Source organism: Vipera ursinii (genome assembly GCF_947247035.1).
Source record: "Vipera ursinii genome assembly, chromosome: 5".
In the NCBI taxonomy this organism is placed as follows: Eukaryota; Metazoa; Chordata; class Lepidosauria; order Squamata; family Viperidae; genus Vipera; species Vipera ursinii.
In genome coordinates, this window is record NC_139518.1 from 65,301,301 (window position 1) to 65,323,053 (window position 21,753).

Genomic DNA, 21,753 nt, shown 5'->3' on the forward strand with positions numbered 1-21,753 from the left:
AGTCATGCCGGCCACATGACCACGGAGATGTCCTCGGACAAGCGCTGGCTCTTCGGCTTTGAAACGGAGATGAGCACCGGCCCCTAGAGTCGGAAACGACTAGCACACATGTGTGGGGGAACCTTTACCTTTACCTTTATATATGTATGTATATATGTATATATATATACTGTATATATACTGTATATATACTGTATATGAATATGTGAATGTATGTGTGTGTGTATATATATATATATATATATATATATATATATATATATATATATATACTGTATATATACTGTATATGAATATGTGAATGTATGTGTGTGTGTGTATATATATATATATATACACACACACACATACATTCACATATTCATATACAGTATATATACAGTATATATATATATATATATATATATATACACACACACATACATTCACATATTCATATACAGTATATATACAGTATATATACAGTATATATATATACATATATACATATATACATATATATGAGTCATTTGCATATATATATATATATATATATATATATATATATATATATATATGCAAATGACTCATATTTTGTTCGGTCATTTCAACATATCATGACATGTATGACATCTCTCACCACAGATGCTCATTTAATAAACATACTTATCCTTTCTTGTGCTAATGCTCAAATATATCATGATACTATTAAAAAACAAAACTTTGTGATTGGTACCTTCCAAAACATTACGAGAAACAGGGAGAACAAAATGCAGGAATGTACAAGAACCAACATACCTGCTGTATAGCCAATTCCTTACACTGAAAACACCTCAATCCACAGAGTTGAAATTTCTCCAAATTTTAGAACACACATTCCCCAAAACAGACCCATACTCTCCTGTTTCTGAAAGTGGGAGTAACATAAATAGTTACTTCTTTTTCTTTGTCAGTCAAAATGGGTTGGTATGTGCAGGAAAGCTAAAATATTAAATGTGGAGTACGGCAACTCTCCAGCCACTCCCGCATGACATTGTGATTAGGCAATAGATAGTTCTATGACTGCAAGAATTAATCTGGTTTGAGGGCATATCTGCCAGTCACTGCATGCAATATTTCACCTCCTATTTCTGGGTCAGAAGAGACATATTTAATCCAGCATTGTAGTTCATATAAGGCAGAAATGTCCTTTAGTTTCTACAGAAAGTGAAATTCAGAGGGATCTTATCTCTTATTCTGGAGAACAGAAATTCTGAGTAAAGGCATTGATAGTTTTATCCTCCAGCATTTTAATTGTTCGAGGGAATTCTACCAGATCCTGAGTAGTATAAGTGCTTAAGCAAACTGCACAGTTTATCCAGCATTTCTCTAGTCTGACTTAACAGTGGCTCTCAAAGGCACAGACATCGTTTCCATCCTCTTTTACCTAATATTCTTTCATAGAAGTTACTGGTGATTCAACCAGAGAAGCTAGTGAACTATCACTTCTGTCCAAATTCCAAAGAAGTAGCCTCTTCATTCCTTCAAGTAGGATTTCTCAAATTTGCATTTACAAAATGCCTTCCTGCCCATTCTCCCAATGGCTTCTGCTGAGCATTCCCATGACTTGGGAATATTTTTTTTCTTTTTTCTTCGATGTATATATGCACAAGCCTTTATGTGTTTTAAAACATTATTAAAGTCATTTTAATAGTTGCTATTTTAATTCAATTTATTGTAAATCACATGGGGCCTTCAGAATGCAGTCATAAATATTATAATTATTGCCAGGATATTGCAGATCTTATTGAAAATGGATTTATATACCTTAGGCAACATATTAGTGAATATCCTCCCCCATTTATTTTAACTGTATTTTAGTCTTTATTTGAAATTCACCCTTGTGATCTTAGTGATATATTGGACAAGATCATTTTGTTATATATATATTGGACAATGTCATTTTGTTATATATACTGCTCAAAAAAATAAAGGGAACACTTAAACAACACAATGTACTGTATTTAATAGTAGGATGTCTTATTTTCTGTTCCCTTTATTTATATATATATGTGTGTGTGTGTGTGTGTGTGTGTGTGTGTGTGTATGTGTGTGTGTGTGTGTAATGCTTGTTAACTATTTAGATTACCTTGCTAGGCCCCAAACATGGGACAAATCTTTATTTCCTGTTTCGGCCTAACCGAAGGCGATCCACAGGCAGTAGTCACAACAGTGACAGCTCATATTTGTGTAAATTTTTAGATTGCTAACAAAGCATTAAAGGGAGACTGATATGCATTTCAAACTTGTTTTCATCAGTATGGCTGACTGATGAAAACAAATAAGTTTGAAATGCATATCAGTCTCCCTTTAATTCTTTGTTAGCAATCTAAAAATTTACATTATATATATATATATATATATATATATATATATATATATATATATATATATATATATATATATATATATAGAGAGAGAGAGAGAGAGAGAGAGAGAGAGAGAGAGAGAGAGGGAGAGGGAGAGAGGGAGAGAGAGAGAGAGGGAGAGAGGGAGAGGGAGAGGGAGAGGGAGAGGGAGAGAGAGTTGTCAGGAGGAAATATATATAAGATATTTTTTTCTTGAGTCCCGATAGAGAAACATCTGCTGCTGCCTAGGATTGAACTCTCAACCTTCTCTCACACAGGCAAGCGTTTGCACCTCTATTCCACCACACATATTCTTTGTTTATATCGGCATAAATCTGAATTTTAAAAAAGATTTTTAAAAACCGTGAAAAGGGGGACATAACTTCATTAGCCTCTTTGTAGGGTTGGCCTATTTTTGTAAACTGTAATCCATACTGCCCCCCTCCCCCCAAAAAAACCCCATTTATGCCTTTTAGGGCTTCCTATGAATTACATATAAAATTGTGAGGTGTTCGTTTTTTTGCTCAGGATAACTGGAAGCAACTTAGAATTTTATCAAGAGCTGGTTGATATAATTCTCTTACCAGCACATGCTTGCCTAGATATGCAGGTTGGAAGCCACCACCTTCAGATCCTATGAAGTTCTATCAAGATTATCAATCATTTGATTTGTCTGACCTTCCTTTTTCATAGGGCAAGGAATGGACACATTCATATTTGCAAATGAATGAAAGCAACATCAAACCACATAAAATCATCATTGTGCAAAATGGTTATCACAAGGAAAGGATAGCAGCTTTGATGTCAACTGAATCACAATTTTCACTGGAAGGATTCAGAGAGAGCATAGCAGTAATACATTCAGTGATACATATTGATGTGTAAGCAAGTCCTTTAGTTACACCTGGTAATATCTTCTTTAGTACATGAACGTGAATTTAACAATCCCAGTTGTTGCTCGCTTCTATGTTCTGATATTTTAGTAATTAAACCTGAAAAATTAGCAGAAATGAAATTCACAGACAAGAAATACTTTAATTAAATATTGTGTAAAATGAACATTTTATACAGTTAAATATCTGAAAAATGTACAGATAAAACAATCTTATTGTAGGGTCTTTAACAGTAAAATCTATCACTTAGTGAAGTTTCCCATTTGGAGATGAGGAAATATGAGTGAATTGACTAACTGATCTAAAACACAAAACAGATTGTATTTATGAAGAAACATTCCGATCATGTATGCATGACCTTTCTTTTTAAGATCAAAATCATACTTATACAAAATTGAACTGAGGCAATTCAGTTTCGGTTTGACTTTTCAGCTTTTCCACTTAGCTAAGCCTTATTGACTCTCACAGGAAAAATGGGCATGTTTTGTAATTTGTGATATATTTATATCAATTTTAAAACCTCTTATAAACATTTCCTGAAAAATGTGCACTTTTGTATTAAAAATGGTCCCTCCTTTTTGCTGAGAAATTTAATTCTGCTGCAGAGTGCAAAAGTGATTTTGCAGTGCTGCATTTGAAAGCATTTAGTGCAAGAAAGAAAGGGGGGGGAACAATTATGTCAGGATTGGCACTAACAGGCACAATATATTAGAGAAATCGTTCCAGTTTATAAATTACAGTCCTTACTGTAAGTGTCTCTACAAAACAAAAATCTGAAAATAAAAAAGGTTATAAAATTAGGTGTGGTCCCAAATGCATACAAAGTCTTTCTCTTTGTTGATCAGCGCTAAGTTACAGATTATGCAGAGTGCAGCAGAAAACAGGTAGAAAAAGAAGTCACATAGCCGTTGACCAAGAGTACAGTTTACCAAGCTCACCTAGGATATTACAACTAGTCATTTTTAGGGGGCTGGGGCAAGCCTCATCAAAGTGAACAGAGGGCAGGTAACTATAATCACATGGAAAAAACTGCACCCCATATTTGTGCTTTTATTCACCGTAATTCACCCAAATGGAGTAGTGATGCACTTGCTCGAAGCCCATGGTTAACAGCACAAAAGTTGTTCAAAGACGTCTAATTTTAAGGCATCCAAGGAAGTTAATGTGGCCAACACTGTAATTAAAACATCAGAAGTGAATTTCATTTATTTATTTTTTAATTTATGCTTCTGATTTCCTCCCCCCCCCCCGCCAGTAAACAGAGTTCAGCTATGTGACAAAGTCATAGGTGGCAACTTTTTTTAAAAAAAATCTGAACTCAGAGAAAATGGAGAAATAAAGAAATAAAAATGAAAATCCAAACACAAAATAGGAGAACCATCCATTTCCTGTGGCCGCACTGCATGCACATTTTCTACTAGTATTCATTACAGCCATGTGGCACAATTTTGTTTTAACTATACAACAAACAACTTTATTTCAAAATTATTTGTTCAGATAACTTAAAAATAATATAAAAATAAACAATGTTTTTTCCTCAAAATAACAGAAAGATGGAAAGTCAAAACAAATAACAACTTTGTGAAATACAAATGAAATGCATGAACACATTTTTTTTTAAACAAAAACATATGAAGGCAGCGGTTCTTGGCTTAATGCTTTTCACAGCATCACAATACCAGTCAAATGACAAAAAACATACATACAAGGAAAAATGGTGAAAATATACAAAATTTCAAAGATAAATACAATATTTATAATTAATATGTTACAAAATAAATTCCCTTGGTGACTGCAAGTGTTTATGTGAAAGAAGTTGTAATGTAGGGCTATTTTATTCCTTATCTTTAAAAGGAATAAAAATTTGATCTTCTAAATATTTAAGTGGATCTGAAAAAAATTCAAGACAAGTGTATAAATATTTAGCTACAACTTTGGCAAAATCACAAAAGTCTACAATTTTATAACCACATACAAAACACATTAGGGAAGTAGGATCTAGAAGTCAAAAGGACAATTTTCTGGTACAAGAAACATAGACTTCACAGTAGCCTAAGAATGCAATAGTATACAGTGCTAGCAAAAGTTGAAAAAATGTTGCAGATCACACTTGCTTAACAGGAAGCTCTAGCAGTGGAAGTATATTTTTTTTAAAACCAACAGACAGTAGCATTTCCCTCTGTCAGTGTGCTTGTTGAAGGCAAGAGAATTCAATATCAAAGTTACAATTTCTAACTACAATAAGTTACAAAGTTCCATTTCATTAAGATGAAGTTAAGCAATGATCAACCCTCCCATCCTCCCAAAATTATCTGAAATCATATATTCATCCTTTTCCCCTCCCAACCCCAGATTTGATGGCTCATACCTCCTCCTTGGCCCCCTTTTTTCACCACAAAAAAAAATATTTCACATTATAGAGATACACAACCATTGTGAATCTAGTTATGAGTACAGAAAAATGTTTTGGAGGCGTTTTTCATCAGTGTTTCATGATAATCAAAATGGTGCATCCACAAAGTTTTTCCCGACACATAGCAAGTACTAGACATAGCCAAGACGTAATCAGAAACTTTATACAAAATAAGTGTCGCTTTTTCCTTTTTCTTCAGGACCAAGAAATGTGAAAATATGAGAGAAGTTTCAGTCAATAAAATGGAATTGTTCATGAAGTTGATTGTTTGCATGTTGATTCTTAGTATTTTAAATAAACTTTTTTAAACAAAGTTTGTTTGTTTTTTGTAGCATTTCAATGTTTTGCTGATTGTATTTTGAAGATACTGGTTCCATCAGCATATCTTATATACTAAACTTGTCCCCTAGAAAGCTCATCTTCTGAACTTGCTGCTACAGTAGCTAAACAAAAAATGAATTTACATTGGCGGAACTACAAGCCCAGACATAGCTGAAAAAAAAAAGAGAAAAAGTACTATTAATTTACTTGCATCATGTATTTAAACTTGCAAAGAAAAAAAATAAACAAGCAAGCAAAACAAAGCTGACCACACCTAATTCTTCATAGCACCAATGTCTGAAAATCATTAGGAAGCATTCACCAAATCCGTTTCCTAAAACACTTGGATTAGGAACCACATGCCTTTGACTATAGCTTAAAAAAATGCTGTTCATGCAGCTTTGTAGGCAGATAAGGTTTATGGGGGAAAAAAGAGAGGTTGCGCTCAATTGAAGAATTCCATAAATTGAATATATAAAGGAAATGGAATTCACAGTAGTGATAGATGCAGAAATTTAGTAATGTGTAAGTCTTTGTGACCCAGGTACTGCATGGAAAAATGATCTGGATAAACAATTGATAGACCCTTTTATCTGGCAAGACAGTAGCTATCAAACAGTTTGGGGGAGGGAGTGGGGCATTTTTATTTTTATTTTTGTATAATAAGCTATCCAACAAGAGAATCCTTTCCTTTCCTTTCCTTGATCCTCTTCTATATTTTATTTTTAAAATTGGAATTTTATTACCAGAGCTTTTTTTTGTAAAGATTTGGCTTTGATGTGTGTGTGTGTGTGTGTGTGTGTGTGTGTGTGTGTGTGTGTGCGTGCGCATGCGTGCACATGCACATGCAAAGGATCCTACCTCCCACATGTGTGATATTTCTCTTAGCGCTTTGTTAATGACAAAGAGTGGCCCAGACTCCCTGGAGAAAGCCTACGTTGACAGCTTAAAAAGCAACATGGTCATTTTTGGTAATTCAGATTCAGATCAGATCCAGATCTAAATGGACAGCTTCAGTTTTGACATTCTGTTAATTAGCACTTTCTTCTAATTGTATGCTGACTTTAATAAGTCAGTGACTTTCTGAGATCAAAGTCTACTATGTTACATCTGCTTTGGAATCCATCAAAGCACTATAACAAGACATAAGTTGAAATCTCCTATTTGTTAGCTCATGTTAATTTTTGAAATGTGTAAAAGGAAGTCCCAGTGCTTCTCTGTCTCACACATAAAAAGCTCAGGGTCAAGGTACCCACAGAACTGCATGATCTCTGGCCCCGGGAACTGATACTACCTACTTTAAAGAAATAGTAGTCATTAATGCAATTACTGAAGCACTGTAGGACTACACTGAAACACTTAGGAGGCAGACAAGTTTGTGCATAGTCTCTTGTGTCTTATCCTAAGAATGGGACCACAGGTTTAAATACCAGCAAAGCTAGGACTTGCCATAACTGTATTGAATGTCTCTAAATTTTAAATGCAATCCAGATGCAGCCCCTTCCCCCTCCATTCAGGATATGTATATAGTTATGTATTCTAAGCAAAGAAGAAACTTGTTAAGCAAAAAGATTTTAAAAATTGTCATTGTGTTAACCTCTTAGCAGGGTTATACGTAATAGGGATGGTTTTAACCTAATGGTACTTAAATGTTATTGTGACACTATTTCTCATTACTTTTTGTACAAGAAATCTTAATACATTTTTATGTAGTCATGTAAACTTCAATTTCCCAGTTCATTAATTTCCAAAAAATATCAATTTATCTCAGATTTGCTGTTGCGTTTTTTTCTGAAAGCTTCTTGTATGTACACATTTCTTATGTAATACAATCTCTTTGCATGACTATCCATGTGCTTAAATAAGCAGCATAAGGAATCTGAGCTGTACGAAGGATTGTTCAATGTAATTTCACAGCAGCTCTACCATTAAATTTGATATTTCTGAAGCTGCATTATTTTTCCCTCTATAGGTTTCCTTTCCTTTCCTTTCCTTTCCTTTCCTTTCCTTTCCTTTCCTTTCCTTTCCTTTCCTTTCCTTTCCTTTCCTTTCCTTTCCTTTCCTTTCCTTTCCTTCCCCTACTCAACTCAACTCAACTCAACTCTACTCTACTCTACTCTACTCTACTCTACTCTACTCTACTCTACTCTAATCAGTTTAAATCAGTACACAATACTCATGAAATCTGAGGGGTGGGAAGCAAATGTCATGTATAAGTCACCCCTCTCTCTACATGTCCCTTATCATCCTGTGGCAGATGCTTTTTTCATCCAGTTTGCTACTTGCTTATAAAATATTATTTACACATCAATAAAGACCATGGCAGAAACTAGGTTTAAAAAAATGTACGTTCCTTATACTCTTTCTTATGTTTTCAAGAGGAATATCTCTGGTATTCGATCTAACTAGTGGGATTGGGCAAATTGTGCGCACTATTTGGAACATGTCTTTGTTTACATGGAAAGATTAGTCACAGGTTTACAGATGGAGCATAACAGCCAGATGCTCTCGCATTTCGACCCCTACGTGCCACTGTCTGGATGGCGGCCAGCTCTTGCCAGCTGTGAATTCCTCCAATATGGCAGAGTTCCAATGTAGTTAGCTCTGCACAATGATGCCATCAGGACTGGAAGAAACAATACCAAATGGTGGAGGAATGGGAGGCATTGTTCACAATCTGTGGCTAGCAAACATTCCCTTGTGGTAAATGCAGTTCAGAGATGAGGGACAGAACACAGCTTCAGTTAGCTACAGTAAGCTCTCTTCCATTAATTGATGGCAATGAATACTAATAACACCATCACCACTTAGTAGCAAGGGTTATGTCAAAGTAGAGCCAATAATGGAGAAAGCAACCTTCAACCAATCGTGTAATTTAGTGAAACAATGGTGGAGATATTTGCTTTCAGTGTCCTGCATGGTCCTCTATTAAACAAGCAAGCAAGCAAACAAATCTAAACACCGTGCTTGTAATAGTAGATGTTAATTTTGATGAGGATCCACAACAGAAGAAGCCTTTTTCACCTTTTTTCTCAAACATCAGTCTTTCTTGGGGGGGGGGAGAGATATAAACGTATATCTTTCTCCAAACAGTACAGTTTTGTAAACAGGGCATGAACTCAAACATAGTATTACCAATGCCATCAAGCATGTGAACTTGTGGATAACTTTCCTATATAAATGGCTACCTGCAGTTTAGTGATTAGAGTTTTGCAGGGGCAAACCTGTTGAGAGAAGATCAATATAGCTGAATAGCTACTTTCTCATAACTTAACTCATCTGTCTTGATTGTTATGAGAACAAAATGAAAAATACGTGAATTCCACATAAGGAATATCTCTATACGCATGCCTGTACTTAGTTGATAAACCAAATATAAGGCATTCCAAGTGGGATAAATGAGAATTTATGTGCCTTCCTCAGTATGCTTCCAAACGATCTTCAGAACATTCATATTTACTAAACAACTATATATTCTCTCTCTCTTACACACACATACATATACACACAATTATATTCACAAGCATATTTATTATTTTACTTTATTTTATTTATATATCAAATTTATACAGAGCGACTCTGGGTGGTGACAGAGCGACATATACTGTATAAACATATGTCTGTATTATTTTCCTGGAGAATCATGATTTTACTGGAAATTGGAACAATGATGGTACGAGAAACATTTATACAACATTGGTTCTTGATAGGTGCCAAGATTTTTATATTAATTCCTAGTGCTGTTTATATTTCTCTTATGCTACATCAGTAACAAACGATGTAGTCTTTCTATGTCCATACCACTGACTCTTATCACTTAATAAAGTCCACAACAACCCAATACCCATTTCCAGGGCTTTTTTTTCCTCATAGAACGCTCAGAACGGAGTTCCGGCACCTTTTTTGGATGGAACCTTGTAGGGTAGGCAAGGCAGGTTGCATGACATGTGTGAGTTCCGGCACCTTTTTCTTTTACGAAAAAAGCACTGCCCATTTCATTGACAAATAAATGAACAGGAACAAATTGAGAAGAACAGATCTCTAATTAGCCACATTGGGATTATGTTCTAAATTTATATGTATTAAATGTGATCATGCCACTGATTGTCCAGGGATAACTTTAAAAAGGACAAGCTAGTTGAAATTATTAACAAATTTTGAAAAGGTTTCTTTTTAAAAAAAGAAAGCTTATAGTTTAGATTTGTGATGAAATAATATTTCCAAACCACATGTAATGGTTGGAAACATTTTGTGTTCTTCAAAATATTTGTTGGGTACTATTTCTCTTTCTTCTTAATACTGTGAATCTGAGTGCGATTTCTTGATCTAAAAAGAGTTTAGATTTGGATATTATAGATAAAAGATCACAGCACAACAAAAATAGTTATATTTTTAGGCTGTGCTAGATAAATAACCATGCTATACATGTTCACATTACACTGGAAGAGAAGGCAAGTGAAAAGGAAGCTCGATTTGCTTTTATGAATATAGGTTTTTTTTATCTTTAATATTGGGCAAAGTTACAGCGAACTTGTACTCTGCAATTCTCATGTTATCTCAGATTACAAAGGAATGCTGTCTTTCAGAGATGCTATATCCAATTCAGAAGTGCACAACTTACTTAACAACTGCCTTGGATAGCAATATAAATTCCGGTCCCAATTGTGGTTGTAAGTCAAAGACTAGTTGTATGTGTAGAATTAAGTTTTTGTAAGTCAGATATCCTGAGTTACTATTCCTGATTTGGGTAACTTCTTCTATTTCTGTCTGTCAGAACATGATTCAAGTTTGGGGTCATGACAGAAGCTGAAGCTTTTGGAGGAAATGTGGGCTATGGTATAATTATTACCTAAATCATGAAGTAATGGGGGGGGGGAATTGAGGGTGTGGGATCTTTCTGTAACCTTAATCTGTCCTATTCCTGCTAAGCTATTCAGGTAAACTCATCTGACAAGTAAATGAAATTAAGGCAACCATCCTTAAGGTCAGGGTTAACTACACATGTGTTCATCTCACTCAGCATGGCTAAATTTTCTGAAATGTACTAAGATGCAAAAAGTAATTTTTAGAAAAAGTATAATATAATAGAATGTAAAGCCCAATTTCAAATATTGATTTCATTTATTATTTCCTTTGAATATTTATTAATGATTAATTGATAGGATAAATATCAGTTATACTACAAGTCAGTGAACATATACACCAACACAAGACTTATATTGAAGTGTTGATTGTTTGTTATTAAAACTGGAATAAGTCACCAAAGCTAGCATTATTATTAGGAGCCGTGGTGCCGCAGTGGTTAGAATGCAGTACTGCAGGCTAACTCATTGCTCACTGCCAGCAGTTTGATCCTGACTTGCTCAAGTTTGACTCAGCCTTCCATCCTTCAGAGGTCGGTAAAATGAGGACCCAGATTGTTGGGGGCAATATTCTGACTCTATAAACCGCTTAGAGAGGGCTGCAAAGCACTATGAAGTGTTATATAAGTCTAAGTGCTATTGCTATTATTATTACAATTCATTATTATGAATTGTAAACTGCCCAGAATCGTTCACTGAAATGGGCAGCCAGAGAAATTGAACAAACAGACAAATAAAAGCCCTTCATGTTTCTTCATATTATTAATTTCCAATAGAATAAAACTGAGATGGAAACCACTAAATATATATATTTGGGCTGGTGAAGTAAAATTCTATTCCCCTTCCCAAGATATTTTTTAATTCTGTTTCTATCACCTAGTCAAGCAAACTATGCATTTGTTTTACTACAGTATAATCCCTGAACCAAATCTCAAGAGAGTTATTAAAGACAGAAATATAAAAAAAAACCTAAACTGATTCAGAAGCAAAAGTTATACATTTATTGCTTAATCACATTAGAAAAATAACATCATCTTCTTTCTATCAGAGTTTACAAATATAGTAACATTTGTTTGCTAAATATATGCTCTGCTTTTCCTCTAGGAACTGAAAAAGATGTATACTTCCTCCTCCAACTTTTCTCACAACTGTCTCACAACTAAGTAGACAGAAGTGATACTTTATGAGGGAGGGTTGGCTATTATAATCCCTTGAAAAAGATGCTGGATATGGCCTTGGCAATTATAGACTAGTTTGTTGAGTCTTATAAACCAGTCTAAGCTGGTACTTAACAATCAAAATCTTTGGATTGCCCCCCCCCACCAAAAAAAGAGTTTAGAGTAGGACATTCCCCTATGTGTTTTAATACCTAATCGATAGGTATTGATCAGTGTTGCAATCTTCTCCTTATCCTTTTATTTATCAATAGATTAAAGCTATGCCTATGTAAGAATTAGATGCAATTTGAATAGGGCACTCTCAGATGCAATACCTAACGCAAATACTTAGTGTAAGACAGGACTGTGTTTTGGTTTGGTTTCTTTAATCTCTATATCAACATTTTATCCAAAAACCTAAATACAGTGCAGCACCATCCACCTAGATTATCTGATTTAAACATTCCGGTATTATTGTACATTGATTATGCAGTCCCATTCTCAGCAACTTTATTTGGTACTAAAGGCATTAGCCTATAATGATCTTTATTCCTTGAGTACCCAAAGATCAAAATAATGGCCCAAACACTGAAGTTGCGCAATTTTCAATAGACAGAGCAAGTTAAATGCTTCAGTTATCTGAAGTGGTGGCATCCCGTTCTTCAGGAGGAATATAACCAACAAATAGCACCGGCAGAACAAAGAATTACAACCGCCTTTTTTAATTTTTCTGAAATTCAACACTTTTTTTATGCTCAGGGGCTTAGGTAGCTTGGTTTTGGCTGCCATCAAATTGTTCCAATTGAAATAACTGGCTCCGTTTGTTCACAGTTTACAGTGACACCATGTTCTAATTATGTAACACTTATATTAATATAAACTAGGTTTCTCATTGTGCAGCTTCTGAGGCATGTACCAGGTGCAGTTTTATGATTAGAAGCTGCAACCAGAATTTGGTTTGCAGTTACTAATTACTGGTGCATAGGCGAACACCTTATCCAAAATATGACAAAATAGCTTGTGCGTCATAGATTGCCACACGAGAGAGAAAGCAACAGCTACAGTAGTTGCCATAATTTAATGTAAGCGTCATTTTTCAGAATTTTTAATAGGTATATATTAGTTGCCCATAAGGGCTATTATTCTCCGTAATCAGCTAATATGGTTTGCCTTTGTCTGTAATAAAATATTTGACTTGACCCATGGGTTATAATGGATGAAGATAGGAGACTGGCACAAAGTCATCAGCTTTCCGTAGCTGAAAATGGTTCTATGAACATTGGCATAATTTTATTAATTTTTAAAATGTATACCTTGTTCAATATGCAGTGGGATATAGAGAGGAAATGAATTCATGTGATAAGAGGTTCAAAATGTAACACAACAAACTAAAAAAAAAAAGGATGGTGTGGTATACCAATGGGAATTATATAACTTCAAGATTACACGGGAAAAATTCCATTCCATTCATTATAGTTATGTCTAAGCCAGGGGTCCCCAACCATGGCTACTTTATGACTTGTGGACTACAACTCCCAGAATTCCTCAGCCAGCATGGCTGGCTGAGGAATTCTGAGAGTTGAAGTCCACAAGTCATAAAGTGGCCAAGGTTGGGGATCCCTGGACTCTAAGCCAATATATCCCATATCAGGGGGAGGAAAACAGGTCAGATCTTCTCTTTTACATGATGGTGTATGGACTTGCTGGTGATTTTCATGAGGGCCTGCTTTTGAGTGAATGCTTCCCCCATGTATCTCCAGGTGACCCAGGTTTGCATGTAAAAAACTGCGTCACCTCAATAGGCATGTTTGAATCAAGTTTTTATCATCAAAATCCTTGGCCTGATTAGCTCAGTAAAGATTGTTTTCTTGGTATTGCGAACAACGCTTTCTCAACCGGGAGAAAGCATCGTTGAGGTCTATTTCTATGCCTTCAATCCGACTTGGAACCATGTAGACCTGTTCCTCCTCCTGGCTTACCTTACCAAAAAAAAAAAAATAACCACCTAAAAATTCTTGTTCAAGACGCACTTCTTCACATGTCATTCTACAATGTGGTCCACGCCAGGAAATTGAATCACATGGATATCTCCTTGCATGTAAAGCAGCAGCATCCATTGATTCAGGCTTTGAGGCCAGAGATGAGGAAAAAACAAAGCCCATTCATACCAAAAAAAAAAAATATTTATTGGGAAGAGGCTGGCATATTTAGCAATTCATATTCATAATTACCTCTCCCATTTCCTGAGATCAGTAGTAGATGCTGGAAGAGGAAGATGCGGGCTACAAAGGATTCCTAAACTGGTTTGGGGATTTAAAATTACAGCCAGGAGGGAGGGAGGAAGGACTGAGGCACTGGTAAATTTCCAGAGACTCCTGCATAGAAGAATGGGAGAAAGGAGGGGTTTAGGGTTTCTGACGCATTATGCAGTATGAAAGGAAGATGAGAGGTAGTGCCTTGATATATTTCTACTAATTGATAGAAAAGGAGCTCTAATAGAAGTAGAAGAAAGGAATAAATAAAGGTGGACGACCCCTGATTTACCTACTTGCATTTAAGATTACACGAAACCCTTGTCCGTAAATCAGAAAATCTGGGGTACATATAACAAATTATCTGCTTCAAGATTTGCCTGGGGTGAACATCTCAATGCCAATCTATAGTTGAGACACGTGGTTACTACATGTTTCCAATTAGAAGCAACTATTACTCTCAGGTAACAATTACTTTAATAATTCTCAGATATATTTATTTAAATCAAAATGCATACATTTACTTTAAGTATACTATGAAAAGCTATTAAGTACCTTTGCTATTGTTGTGCTGGTTCATAACGTTTTCAATTTCTGCAAAATACTAAACTGTGGTTGGCTTAGTTCTTCAATGTAATGAAGGCCAAATAAATACGTTCTGAAATGCTTGTTTCATGTAACACATAAAATTCAGAGGATTTAAATGATTCTACTAACAAACAGAGTTTGCTAGAGTTGTAAAAAGGGTTTTGGTTGTTGTTGTTGTTTTTCAAAAAAAGCAAGTATTTCCAGGGACAAGAAATTAAAATGAAATTATTTCTATCACATTTGCTAATGCACAAATAAAAATTTAAGAAAATGTATGTTGAAAAAGAAGGTGTACCCACTCTAAATAACTGATGCTCTGAAGCATGGCCTGGCTAACAAATATTCTTCAGTCAGAGATATTTGGATTGGTTACATATTTTATTCCTTAAATTTGATTTGCCTGGTTTGGTTGTTGCTTGTTGGGATGTGACACCCAACTGTCTATGGAGATTCTCAGTCATCGAGGTCTTGGTTGTCCTGAAGGTGCTTTTTTCAGAACTGAAGAAACTTCTTGGATGAGAAGCAAAACATCTTCAAGGAAAAAGCACCTTTGGGACAACATTAGCACTATTCACCAAAATTCAGGCTTCCAGCAAATCCAGAGCTGAACATTAAGGGGCTGGAGCTAAATAGTGGCCAGTGCTCATCTCCGTTTCAAAGCCAAAGAGCCAGTGCTTGTCTGAGGACGTCTCCGTGGTCATGTGGCCGGCATGACTAGACGCCAAAGGCCCACGAAACGCTGTTACCTTCCCACCGCAGTGGTCCCTATTTTTCTACTTGCATTTTTACGTGCTTTCAAACTGCTAGGTTGGCAGAAGCTGGGACGAGTAACAGGCGCTCACTCTGCTACGCGGCACTCGGGATTCGACCCGCCAAACTGCTGACCTTCTGATCAACAAGCTCAGCGTCCTAACCCACTGAGCCACCGCGTCCCTTGGAGCTAAATAGGGCCAGTTTAATTCAACTTGAATAGGTCTGAACTTTCACAAACCTTCTGTCCCACTCAGTAGCTGGACATGAGGACAGCATAGTAGTGTCCATAGCAAAAATATTTTCTTAGTAAAATAGTCTGGGTGATGGAAGAACAATGATGAAGACTCTATTGGATTTCATTGACTGGAAGTGACTGTTTAAGTCAGAATGCTGACTTCGAGATCACGTAATCCCGAAGGGATAAAAGAACTGAATTCAATTTTTAAAAATTGCTCAGGATTTAGACATCACCTTGGATGAAAGATTCTGTAGCTTAGGTCCCCAGAAACAAACTTGGCCATTTCTGGTCTATACTCTTAACAAATACAGTGGCATGTTTTTATTAGTGGATATTTTAAAAAGTAATCACATTTTTGAAAAAAGTCAAAAATAGCATATTTAATAGCATAATTTTGAAAGTTTATGTGGTAAAAAGTCTAAAATGTGAATACTTCTGTTAACTAAGAAGGAACGGCTCTTAAGTGCTTAGATTGTGCTTTGGTCTACTTCGCAGATAAGTTTCAGATCAATTCAGCTGAGACAGATGTTAACCTTCCATTTGAAAATGGTATAAAGATTTCTAAATAAAAACTTATATCCTGAATAAAAGTGTTTATAGTGATTTTCCTTCCCTCTGTAAATGCTCACTCATTAATGTCCTCAAGCTTTTTTATTCTCGTATTTCTATTGGCAGTTGAACTGGAATAAGATCCAGTGCAAGCAGAAAACTAGATTTGTAGGGGAACAACGGCAGCACTGAACAAATTTCAAATATTTGTTGATGTCTCAGAGCATGTAGGAAAAGTCCTACCTTGGAAATGCTGCCAATTAAAATATCACTATCAAAAATAAAAAATCGGATGCCTAAAATATATACAGACTTAAAGGTACATGAGAAGCATTCCATAGTTTAAAAATTAATGCATAAAACCTTAAGGAGAAATGATGGGAAAACAGCTATTCTTTCTTCTAATATACAGCAAGGCTTGAAATAATCAGCATAAACTAAATCTGTAGGCTATGATTTTGCTGCTGTCTTTAAGATCAAGGTTTTGTTCCCCTGCATTAAAAGCCATTTTTTAAAAAAAATCCCTATATATTTTGTTTCTAAAGTTTGGGGGAAGGGGTTGTCTTTTGATATTTGCCCACGATAGTAATCTGTTTTTAATCCATTCACATCTTCTGAATGGAAAAGTAAATCGACCACCTTGAAATCACAGGAAAAGCAGTAGAGAGATCCAGCTCACCTTGAAGCCCATTTCCATTTGCGCTGGTGCAAGATGGCGGAGGAGAAGCTTGGGGCCTGACCACAGGAGCAAAGGCGCTCTTTTGTTTCACTGCAGAGATGACATTGGCAGGTGAGAATGAGAAAATGCCGTGTGTACTGCTACAGTTTGAAGGAAGGGTGACCGAAGAGGCTGCCATGGTAGGGCTTGACGGCACTACTGCAATAAAGCAAAAATAATCAGGACTCATATTGAGGATGTTTATGGCAAACAGGAAGGGAAGAGGGGGGAAAAAGATGTATCGTAGGGCCTTGCCTCTTATGGGAAGGTTAATACATATATAAAAATAAAATGCTTTGGCTTGCCACGCTCTGGATAACAGGCAAACTCTTTTGTGTTGGACTCTGATTGTAAATTGAGCAGTCCAATGTGGTACCTACTTTTTCCTGTTTTAGTATTAGGTTGTTGTTGTTTTTTAAAGCACCAAAATATTGTCTGTGATCTTTTTCCTTTTTTTAAACTGTCCAGCCTCCAGAGTCACCCCTCCTTTTATCCAGTAGCTTACATTGAAGGAAATTACAACAAAGTAAGTTCTTAACAAGTGCCTTAGAAATAAAGACTTACTTCCGTAAGGGGAATTTGCGGTCGAGCCATTAAGGAATCCAGGGGAACCAGGTACACCAAGGTTGGGCATGCTGGCATTGCCGTATCCATTCATACTATTGCTGACTGTGTTGTAATTGGACTGTTGAGGAGTACTACTCGGAACATATCCTCGTGGGGAAACACTGCTTGTGTTGCGACTGTAACCTACTGTATTGGGAGGAAAAACCCATCCCAAGAAAAGGATTATTATTATTATGGGGCATGAAGAGTTTGTTATGGCATCATAGATTGCACAGCTAAATGTCTATGGAAATTCTCAATCATCCAGGTCATGTCTGTCCCAAAGGGGTCTAGGATAACTTGCTGTGGTCAACTCACCACAGCCAACTTGTCGTGGCCAACTTGCTGTGGGACAAGTCGCCAGGGTCAACTGGCCACAGGACAATTCACGGCGGGACAAGAGTTACACTAATATCAAAGAAACGGTGGAACAGAATCATTACAGAAAGGAGGCCAAAGGAGGGACAAACTGAAGTGTGGATGACAAAAATTCAAATATTTTTTAAAATAATTTAAAAAAATTAAATTGAATGATTTAATTAAGTTGTCCTGCAGCGAGTTGGCCATGGTGAGATGGTCATGGTGAGTTGTCCCATTCCAATCCCAAAGGTGGTTTTCCAAAAGGCAACTGGACTTGGGTTTTTTTCTTGAAAACGTTTTGCTTCTCATCCAAGAAACTAAAGTGAAGAAGTTTCTGGGATGAGAAGCAAAACAGTTTCAAGGGGGGAAAAACCCAAGAAAGTCCAGATGCCTTTTGGAAAAACCCCTTTGGGACACAGTTTGCAGACTTTTGACTGATCGCACCATGCTGGCTTATGTCATTTGCTCCTTCATCTCTTGGCAGGTAAAGGTCATCTTTTTCACACCATCTCTACTTAAACCAACTGTGATCACTCTGAGTTGTTCCTGCTTCTGGCAGACACACCCAGCAAGGTTGTTTTTCCCCGATCTGATTGTGTCAGTGCACTCACAGTTGTCTTTATCAATAATTCTCATAATTTAAATGGCTGGGCTGCATCATCAACATCTAAGCTTTCCCCTTTTAAGTTTTCAGTTCGCAAAGTTTGCAATAGCAATTATAAGGTCATGTAACTTTCTGCAGAGATGTAACTCCCCCCAAAAAAAGAAATCATCCTTCTTAATATTAATAATTTCTTACTAGAAAATAGAGTTTGTTCTGCTTTAATAAATATTGAATAAATATTAAAAAAAATAACTACGCTTTAGCGTAGGGAACACATTTTTTACAGCAACATGACTCAAGAAGGCTTTGTTAAATTGTAAAAGAATATATTTTAAAATCCCATGAAAAAGACGTTGGTATCACAGAAATCATATGCAATGCAGTCCATGTCTATGTGAAAGTAAATCAGTAGGATTTATTCCATATTCTATGTTCAGGACTGCAATTATTAGCCACATGTAATTGATTCAGTGGATTTGGCTACAAACAGCTCTTTTAATATATAGTCAATGGCTATGTCCACACAGAGCATCAGCCTAGGGTTTAGTGTTACAAGAATTATCTTCTCCAAATTTGTGTAATTCCTTCCAATTCTAGCCACAACAAAGAAGCTTCTGCTTTTGTTTCAGAATCATAGTATCAAATGATCACGTTATACTTGCTTATTTATGTGTCAAAAATTAAGATAAAATAATTGCTTTAGATTTAGAAAACATGGAAAGCACTTATCATTGGAAATAAAACTGTTCAAATTCCTTCACCCAGGTAGTTTAGATATGCTCAAGGGAGTCTAGCTTATTTTGACAGTACTAACCCTATGGTTTAAGCAGCACGTTGAAACCAGATGGAAATTATGTATTGCCATAATTGTAATATATTTTGCTATTAGCAAAATAAATTTACTGGAGAATGCTTAGTTAAATATGTCAAGTTTAGTAGAAAATGGGTATCACAATTCCTATTAACTGTAATGCACAAATTTATTCTACTCAAAAGATAGGCATCTATGCAGGCGGTCCTCCACTTACAACAGTTCATTTAGTGACCGTTCGAAGTTACTTATGACCTTTTTTCAATGTTATGACTTTTGTAGTAACCCCGTGATTACATGAACAAAATTCAAATGCTTGGCAATTGGTTCATATTTATGACCTTTGCTGTGTCCCAAGGTCCTGTGATCCCCCTCTGCGGCCTTCTGACAAGCAAAAGTCAACAGCTGGGTTACCAACTTATCAGCTGGAATGATTCATTTAACAACTGAGGCGAGAAAGGTCATAAAATGGGACAGAATTCACTTAACAACAGAAATTGGGGACTCAATTGTGTTCGTAAGCTGAGGACTGCCTCTCATTGTAATACTTGCTGATGATCTCTTTATAAAAAAATAATAATAATATTTGTCAAAATTTTATAAAAGAAGAAGTGTGGTTTGACCGAAAGAGAGTGGTAGGAAAAAGCAAATTGGAGGTTTGAGGAAAAACAAAGAAAGATACGCACTAGCAGTCTTTACAAAGTTAAATTTCAAATTTCATATTTTACAATTCTTAGTTATTAGCAAATTCAAGTTATTCTTTCCAACATAACATAACACGACAAAGCAAAATAAAATTCAAAGAATCCCAATACTGCATAACTAAGACAATGGTTTTGTAGAAGGGTAAGATATGAATCACTTTGATACATAATTCTTAAAACTTCACCTACCTTGGTCATTAGCCTGTGATGTTTCTGACACATTAACTGCTAGCTGGCTGCTAAATGAATTTACTCCCATCATACCAGTATGAGCTGGAGTATTGGCAAGGGTAGGAATCTGATTGTGGTTACGTGGCACACTATATAATGCTTCTGCAATATCGGCTGCTCGTTTCAGGATTATTTCCTATGAAACAGTAAATGGATAATTTTTGTAACATATAGTATCATTTAATTACCCTATATTTCATTTAGCAAATCCTAATAAATGATGCCTATCGACCTATGGTTATATATCAGGCAGGATTACTCTGTTCTTGGCAAGATTACATTCCTTTTCACTTACAAATATTGTACATTAAAAATGGTATAATTTTCCAGTAGTGAGTTTAGGGCAGAAATAGTTTAAAAATCTTGCCAGCACTTTTACTAATATAACATCTGTTTCTTTAAAAAAACACTTCTTTTTGTATTATGCAACCAATTATTGTTTTGATATTTTGCAATACCCAAACCATGTTTTTAATCTGGTGCAGCAGGTTTTTTTAAAGCTGTGATCTGCTTGATGATACCAATGTACTTGTGGACCTCTTTGGCCATTACCGTATTTGCAAGGAAGACAATTGGGATCTACTTGCTTCTTTTGTGGGCATGCCATATGGCAATAGCACTAATATACTGCTTCATAGTGCTTTACAGCCATCTCTAAGCAATTTACAGAATCAGCATATTACCTTCAACAATCTGGGTCCTTATTTTACCTCAGAAGGATGGAAGGCTGAATCAACCTTGAGTCGGTCAGGATTGAACTTCTGGCAGTTGGCAGAATTAACCTGCAATACTGCATCCTAACCACTGTGCCATCACAGCTCCTGTATACAGCTTCAATAAGGCCAGCTCCATGTCCTTGGAGTTCCATGCCTCTCCACCAAAACCACCTCTTTTGTTGTTGTTGTAATTGACCACATTATTGTGGCAACTACTGCTTAAATAAGTAAAGTTCCATCACTCTCATGATAGCCACTGCATGCTACTGAATCATAAGCTACTATGCTAGTCCAGTATGGGTTGGTAGATAGATGTTTTTCTATATCTCCACTCTAGACATGAGAGAGATGGGCAAAAATCTCATACAACCAGCTTCTGTGACTAAGGAGGGACTAGAACGTGGGTCTCACAACTCCAGAACTTTAACCATTACACCACACAGGCTCTTGATAACTGTCATATGTTATCAAAATTCTAAATATAGTTGGTGATCAAATAGGGTTCACCTTAGTCCCAAATACATAGACTACATTCAGTGTTGTCTTTTATTACAGCTGCTTCAGCTAAAATTATATACTGGGATAGAAAAACTGGTTTTGCAAGTACAAGA

At 35.9% G+C, this 21,753-nt stretch overlaps 1 protein-coding gene across 5 annotated transcripts in view; it reads right to left on the minus strand.

Annotated features, from left to right (window-relative positions):
• Positions 1 to 5,905: 5,905 nt before the first annotated feature.
• EBF3 (EBF transcription factor 3) overlaps positions 5,906 to 21,753 on the minus strand; it is a 194,199-nt gene continuing 178,351 nt past the window's right edge. For 2 of the 5 annotated variants that reach the window (XM_083364113.1, XM_083364112.1), the window contains exons 13-16: positions 20,385 to 20,562; positions 17,675 to 17,863; positions 17,072 to 17,161; positions 5,906 to 6,164 (exon numbers count right to left, since the gene is read on the minus strand). In XM_083364113.1, coding sequence (XP_083220239.1) covers positions 6,133 to 6,164; positions 17,072 to 17,161; positions 17,675 to 17,863; positions 20,385 to 20,562 — 489 coding nt within the window. In that variant the 3' untranslated portion in view covers positions 5,906 to 6,132. Of the gene's footprint in view, positions 6,165 to 17,071; positions 17,270 to 17,674; positions 17,864 to 20,384; positions 20,563 to 21,753 lie in introns of all 5 variants that reach the window. The other 3 variants (XM_083364111.1, XM_083364110.1, XM_083364114.1) reach the window with 3 other exon arrangements.